Below are 8,184 nucleotides of genomic sequence, written 5' to 3'. Positions count from 1 at the left end.
GCGGGAGGCGCAGCTGCTGGGGCTCAGCGAGGGGCTGGAGGCGCACCACGCCGCGCGCTCGCACCTGCGGAAGTGAGTCGCGGCGGCGCGGCGGCGCGACCTTGACCCGACCAAAGACGGCCAATGACCTCGGCGCGTAGGCGCGTAGGCGCGTAGGCGCGTAGGCGTCTCACGGCCTGTCCTTTGTCCCGCCGCAGGAGCAGGAAACTGAACGCGCGGCTCGAGAGCGCGATACAGGAGGCGATGGCGGAGCTGGACAAGAAGAGCGAGGCCGCGCCCGCGCCCGGGGCCGGGGCCGCGCCCGCGCCGCGTCGCGCCCGAAGGCTCAAGGCGGCGCCGCGCAGCTCGCGATGACGCCGCCGACGGCGCCGGGCCGCGGGTGGTTTGTGTTCGCGATCGAGTTGCGCCGACCCCGTCATCACAGTTTTATTTTCGTAAGAATATCATCACAAATCAGCACGAGCTTTCCGAAGAACACTATTTGGCCGTTTCGATCGACGCCACGGCGAGCCGCTGCCGTTCCGCGTTTTAGATTGAACGTTAGGAACGAAAGCGATTTAAAAAAAGTATTTCGAAACTTCACTCGATGGACCAAAGAAAATTAATGTTGCGAAGACCGGATTAATGATATCGGTGGAAATTGGACATAGGCTATAAATAAAAGAATTATTAAACGCTCGATTGTAAGACGGCGGAACTGTTTCATGTTTACACGCGACAATTGTGATTTAAAATCGTCTTTGTTGCACACTATACGTGTTAGAATAAGGTACTATAATCTCGAGTTAGGATCCTCAAATAACTAACCTGTCATCGACGCGCGCGTACAAGTTAGGCGAGTGTAAATTTATATAAGAGAAGGTATATATATACCCTGTACATTTTTATATGTTTTGTTAGAGAGTAATAAATAAGTATAACATGATTTCTAGTCAAATATTGAGCATATTAATGTAGATATTGAATACGGACAATAAGACAAGGCCTGGCGGCGGCGGTGAGCGTCGAGTACGACATTGTTTTGGTTACATAACCCATAAGTACAGTCGGTTAATTTTGCACTAGTACTTTGTTTGCTAATAATAATTTATTAATTTTTATGCGTTGTTTTAAGAAGTTCTAATTACACCTCAAATTGCGAGTTTATCCCGTCGTGAAGCATCAACCCTTCAGACTTCAGAACAAAGTATACACAGATATCTTTAACGGGCCTAAAACATTAAATTGATTAAAATATCACAATTTATAAATTGAGATGCAAGCGCTATGGAGATTTCAGTTTAAAGTACAAGGGAGATTACATTTCTGAAATACTTTTTTTATAATATTCAGATAATATATAGGTAAATAAAAGATGTTTTTTTTAATTGTAGATAGAAAGATATTATAGGCGACGTCGTACCACGATCCGTTTGATAGGCAATTTGTTATCGACCTCATTGTTAGATTTATCGATGTGCGTAATAACTTTATGTGATCTTCGGATATGAATGTCTCCTAAATTATATATCAATGAATTATCATAGCTTACTGTTTTTATATTATCGTATTTTAACCTTAGAGATTCCAGTTAAAATTTCCTAAAATAATAAATGTGACGTCAGATATCGACATAGTATTTAAATGTTAAACGGATATTGTTTATTATATTATTAGTCGGGTAGCATTTCCTGCGAGATGGTATTATGTGTAAATAATCTTAATGTAGTTATGTATAGTATTTTATTTCAATGAAATTAATGTTTTATAGATTAATATTACGACATAAGATTATTTATTTGTTTTGCTGTGTACATATTTTTTTCAATAAAATGTACCTGTTTTATTTAAATGTAAATCTTTTTTTTCGAACAACCTACTTCCGGACGTCGTTTATGGCCTATGAATATTTAAAACAAATCATGGCAAACATACGTTACCTACGGAAGAACTGTAAAGGTATTTGAGTAGGTAGCCACCTACTTAATGATATTTGGAAAAGTAAGCCCGCCAAAGCGAGAGTTCAACATAGTAGGTATGCAAATACGTGTATTCGAATTCGTGTATGGAATCGTGAGTCAGCAGAGTACACACAATTGTACTCGGAGTCGGAGGGTCACGACCATAAATAAGCACTAATGTTCTTGTTTTGATGCGCCCACTGCCGCATGCCGGCGAGCGCAACATTAAATCGACAATTTACTATGACAAGTCCGCTCTACTGAGACCTGCGTCTACGCCCTAGAGGCTTATCGTGCATCATTTATTTTATTGTGAAAGGAATTGAGAGAGGTCTGCGTCGACTGGTAGTGAGAGTAGTAAACAAATTCCAGTTGGCAAGTTTAAACATTTCGTCGGTCACGGGCGAGCGCGCGCCCGCGACGCGCCCCATGGCCCGTGAAGATATTACCTCTGCGAGTTATTGGAGCTCTGAACGCTGCTCAGCTCTCGTGTTTGCGAGTCAAGAGCTGTCTACTTATTGCCGCCCATTTCCTGTAATACTTTTATGTATTTAAGTACATTTGTTTTCAAATTTTTTACTCCATTTAACGATCAAGTCTTTTTTAGTTATTATGAATAATAAGAATCGTAATGTGCCGCGCTGCCATTTATCAACCCTTATCTGCCTCTGACTTGCATGTTTAGTCATAAGTTAGTAGAAGTTACACCAGTTATTTAGAATTCACTATCGTCATTTTTATTCATGACTGACTACCGTAACTCAAGCAAAACTCCCACGCGTAGCGCTACGCCGCCGCGGCGCCTGTAGCTGTGTGCTACGAACTCTGGCGTAGGAAGTTATTCATTCGAGCGAAAGAGCGGAATAATAATCCCAACAGTGGGAATAATAATCCCAACAGTGACAAATCTACGAGCAAGTTAGCAAGTACTTAAACTCTTCCAGCCTGCAGCCTTCCAGCTCGCGTGAAACGTATTTTTCTGAAATTGTGTTTGTCGAAAAGCATCTGGTAGATAGATACAGACGGAAACTTTGTCGCGTCCGGTCTATTTGTGCTGCGCTAAACTGTGGCGGACTTTTAATCCGTCTGGCTTGAACGACAAACAAACATGTCGAACTAGCCCGCCCCGTCCTAGAAAAGTTGTCGTTTGCAATATGTTCCGATAAAAAATATGTTGAGCGCACATAGCGACGACAATGCTACGTGAGTGTGATGTATGGCTTCTGTTAAGGCATTACAAACAACGCCACCATTACTATATAAATTAACCGACCATTAAGCTGAGAAATTAATGGTGTTGCGAATGTTATTCTAAAAATATAGGCACCAGCTGAGTATTTCATATAAAACACCAACATTTCAAAGTGGTAAAGCTGCAGGTAGGTACCGCGGTAATAACGTAATGAAGAAAGTAAGAATAAACACTCATCATTATTACTTACAAACAGTGTTGGGCAAAATTTAATTATTCTGGAAATTTTATTATTTTATATAAATTTAATTATTCTGGGGGCCCGGTTGCGGGCCGCGTTGGGGGCCCCCAACCGGGGCCCCCAACTGGGGTCCCCAACCAGGGCCCCGACCGGGGCCCCAATCGGTGCCCCAATCGGTGCCCCTCACCGGGGCCCCAATCGGTGCCCCTCACCGGGGCCCCCAACCGGCCGGAATTGATTTTAATTGCAAATTTAATTACAATTAAAATCAATTCAATTGAAATCAATTGCAATTAAAATCAATTGCAATTAAATTCGCAATTCGCAATTGATTTAATTGCAATTGATTTCAATTGAATTGATTTTTTAATCTGATTGAATTATTGATTGAAATTTAATTGATTAACGCCCAACACTGCTTACAAATACAAACTACGTAACAAACATTTAAAGTAAAAAACGTTCGTAGGTATGTTTAGCAAAAGAATCTTATTCAAGTCCGTTCCGGTTCATTTGTGTTGACGTTGTTTGTTCTTCCGCGTGTATTTGTAAGTTTTGGGGGGTATTAGATACCCATTCATCATTAGAGTCGCTCGCTGTACAAATGGCGTGGGTCACAAGGTTTAATAAACGGAGGATTTGCGCAAAATGAGACGGTGGCCATACATCGCAATGTAAACAGTGTTACAAATCCAGAGAGGGCGTTATTCCCTCATCGCACCCGGGGGATAAACCGTGAAAAACATTGACACGAGAGCGAGAGCTTGTAGCGGTGCAATTGCTCGAAAACAGAGCGCTGCATCAAGACGCGGCCCTTCCGCCCGAGATACGCCACAACACTGCCTCGGTTAGGGGTGGGACGTACTCGACAAAAGTTTTCTATTCTTTTTAGCTGGCTGATTGTATGTAATACTGGCACCGTTAACAATTGCCTCGCATTTTCTCATATATCTGCTCGCGACTGCCCAATTCTCTTGTCACCATTTATAAAGATAATTATTACATATAGGTGCATATGACATGCATCCTATGATAATTTTTCCTTTGGCGACATAGTGAAGTATTTTCGATTCTTATAATAAATAAAACCTGCCTAAGTAGCAGTGGAGCTCGTTATAAAATCTAGTTCATCTAAGGAAGTACTGCCAGCTTATCTATTTCTGCCGTCAAGTATTCAGTGTAATCTTTTTGGCGTTCCAGTTTTGAAGAGTAAAAGTGATATTACAGGCACATTACGGTGCCACAAGTCACACAGCCACCGAAATAATGAATTTATTGCAAACTATATTTCCCGATCGCATAATTTCACGATATTCAGCCGTTAAGTGGCCAGCTCGGTCATGTGATTTAACACCGCTGGATTATTTTTTATTTATTTATTTAAAGACAGAGTCAATACGGAGCCAATCGAATCGATTGCAGCCTTAAGACTCAAAATTCGTGAAGTGATTAACGAAATAGACCCACCATTTTGTCAAAAAGTGATTAAAAACTTTAATGCAAGAATCGACATCTGTAACTGTGGTCGTGGTGGACATTGCCAAACCTTACTTCTTTTAATACAATAAAAATTTGACTCATTGTCATCTAAATCTATTGTTTTATTTTGATTTACAAAACAAAGTTCTTGTTGAAAAGCACTTTATAATTATTTTTACTGCCTATTGTACTTTTTCAAAAAAATATACTCGTGTCAATTAGCAGATTTATATCAACGTATTTATGTACATCTATCTATTAACTATGTGAAAACTGTTGTGGATATTACATATTATTTTAGGGTGCACATAACACCCGGTACCTGTCTATCGCGTTGTACTTTGTGTTTGTCCTTTCTACTTATAAAAATGTGTAAGGCGACTTCGAATATCGATACACCTACTACTGTCCCCAGATTGTCTTATGCCTAGCGCGTCTCGTGCCAGGAGAGACAAAGGAGCTCGATTAGTGCTGAGGAAGGCGCTCGCTGCGGCGCGCAGCGGCGGTTGCGCTGCACTCGTACTGCGTTAGGGTAGGTACATACATCACGCTTATAGATGTAACATTCAAATTACATGAAAAACTTTCGACGGTTACCCACCTTCGTCTTACATGCCTACTATACAAAATAGCTAGGGCTCCTTTACAGAGAATACAGGATATACTTAGCAATAACTTACAGAGTAGGTGACCTTACCCAAGATGGCATGGTTCGTAATAAATATTCGCTGAATTGTCGAACAGGCACGCCGAATGCAAATATTGTCAAATAGTAATGAAAATCATCAGTATAAGACCGGCAGCCGGTGTTATGATGCTAACGGTATCGGTACGAGTGCAGCGTACGCGACAGGCGCCGGTAAGGGTACACGGGATGGTACAGCCTATAACAGCTGGCAATTAACCAGCCCATACATTTTAACGACGCGCTACACGGCTTTACCATTAAAACGTGAATTTTTAATCCCTCTGTGATAGCTACTACAGCCTTTGTCCGAGAAAAATGAAAATTTATCTGCCGGTCTGTAGAGCGTTTCTATTTCCGTCTGTCCCAAGTTCTATAACTAAACTAGATATTGGAAAAAGAGTCTTTCTCTTCGTTGTTTTGTTCTGAATAGTTGTATTTTTGACGAGTGTTGGTACCTATACTGTGTTCTCAAAGTTAATAAAAAAATAATATATTAAAGTAGGTATAAACCACCATGATTGTGTCCACAAAAAATAAATCATGTCAGCCCAATTCCAAAAGCGAATTGTGATTGCCTCAGTGAATTTATACAGTTTGTACGACGTGTAGGCCCTACGGTGAACGGAGAATCGGGTCGCCATTAATCTGGTGAAGGCCGGCGGACGGGCGGCGGGCGGCGGACGCGGCCACCGATCGCAAATGGATGGTCATTGAAATGAAGACGTATGGAGCAAACATATCACTCCGACGGTTTATTTCGTTTGCCAACTGAAACCTGTCCGCTAGTCTTACCCCACGCATTTGTTCTCTCAAACTTAAATAAACTATAGCGAATCGCGGACTCGCCAACCCGCTGGGTTAATTCCAAAGTTGTTTCATATAAACGTTTATCTCTTGCAGTGGACGTAATTGGACAAATGGGTGGGAACTGGCTTCTTGCTTCTGCTCGGATCTTTATCGGACATCTAATAATGAAACTAAGTGCACGGCTTACACAAAGATTACAAGAAACTCTACGGATAAAATTTCTTAACAGTGTTATTCAGTGAGAGTATTGCGGAGAATGTGCATATGTTATTAAATTCGTATTTATTCAGTAGGTTGCCACGTCCAGCCTGCCGGGAATGTAGGTATACGCAGGAGTCAAAATTAATCAACGCGGAAAAGCGAAAACATAAAAATGCGAAAAGCATCTCACGAGATTTAGGCAGGTAGGTTCGTATTGGAAGTTCTTTTCACGTATAAATAAAAATTGACAGCTATTTCTCGCGTGTCTCGAATTGCGTTGAAGACTTGTCTCCGTCTCTCCGCTGAGATTAAACCTGAAGTGCTCGGGTTCGTCTGGCTCCTAACGTGTTGGGATTGTTCGAAACGCCTTGTCAAAAAATTACAAGTAATTCTCGACTTTGCTGCTCTGCTGTCTCGACACACGTCGATAGCTGTACATGCTCAGAGGGAAAATGAGTAGATACCTACTACGCATTTTCTGATTTCGTTATGGTTGTTATTCACATTAAAAAATTTAATGGTAATAATACAAAATGCCATAACTAGAATTAGTAAATGGCGCACTGGTTAAAGCCACAATAAGTATTGCAGACTGTAGGTGCCTAAGTGAAAACGTCGCGCAGTGCTACGATAGATTCGCGGATAGATTTTCAGCCATTTTAAATGGAATTGTCTATTTAAAGTGGCTGCATGAGGCTGCCGTGCCGGTTGGCGAATGGTGGCTGGCGGGCGGCGGCTGCTGTCATGTCACGTTATCCACCGCGTTAGCCCCGAAAGCGACGGCCCGCTGTTCGATTCAGCGATAAATACTCGCAGCGGATCGAACTACCGCTTATGGCCAACTACTTACTGTAAAATATGGAAACGCAGTCAGCAAGTACTGTTCGATGGTGTAGTTAGTGCCACGGAGTGTAAATATAATTCCAGTCAGCCGGCGGGTGGACATTTACCAAGTATGAGGAGATACCTACTTTGCAATATTTACTTTGTGACTCGTTTAAGCATTGAACCTGATAAATGTGCCTGTTTTGTAAATTATAGTGATGTACGTATGAGAGCATTTGTGAAAACTGGCATACATTATATTATATAATTGTATCTAATTACAAAATCAACATAATCTTGAGTATAATAGACTTGCATGTAATCTGTATTGAAGCCAGTGACAGTTTGGATCAAAATGATCTGCTACTGGATTTTTCGTACCAAAAATGCTGATTTTGATGATGAATAATAATAATAACGCACGCAGTCATAGCCCCGCACTAGGGAAATCCTGTATCACGAGTCCTATGGACACACACATAGACAATCAGAAATTATACCTAGTTTGGTGGAAAGAAATAAATGTGTACAATACAAATATTTCTCCCGGCCCGGTACCTCTGCGTGGCAGTCCAGCATGATGACCGTCCGGCCACGGAGGCACTTGAAATGCATATAAGTACATTTAATTACTTTTGATTTTATAAATAAATAAAAAACTAAAAACAACATGTATGTTCGTATCGTACAATTGAGTCGTTGGTCTTGTTCGTCGCTGTCCGCTCCCTCAAATATTCTAATGTAACCGAGTTGTCGTGATCAGAATATGTTATATGTATAATAAGTACACAGAAAAAAAGGATTTCTACTA

The 8,184-nt window shown here is 41.3% G+C and overlaps 1 protein-coding gene across 1 annotated transcript in view; it reads left to right on the top strand.

Annotated features, from left to right (window-relative positions):
• LOC113231821 (carboxypeptidase D-like) overlaps nucleotides 1-1,259 on the top strand; it is a 1,919-nt gene extending 660 nt beyond the window's left edge. Inside the window, exons 2-3 of the mRNA XM_026466355.1 lie at nucleotides 14-72; nucleotides 198-1,259. Coding sequence (XP_026322140.1) covers nucleotides 14-72; nucleotides 198-605 — 467 coding nt within the window. The 3' untranslated portion in view covers nucleotides 606-1,259. The remainder of the gene's footprint in view (nucleotides 1-13; nucleotides 73-197) is intronic.
• The last annotated feature ends 6,925 nt before the right edge of the window (nucleotides 1,260-8,184 follow it).

The sequence above is a fragment of the Hyposmocoma kahamanoa genome, unplaced genomic scaffold, assembly GCF_003589595.1.
Source record: "Hyposmocoma kahamanoa isolate Upper Pololo Valley unplaced genomic scaffold, ASM358959v1 66, whole genome shotgun sequence".
Classification (NCBI taxonomy): Eukaryota; Metazoa; Arthropoda; class Insecta; order Lepidoptera; family Cosmopterigidae; genus Hyposmocoma; species Hyposmocoma kahamanoa.
This window is presented reverse-complemented; position numbering and strand designations above follow the sequence as displayed.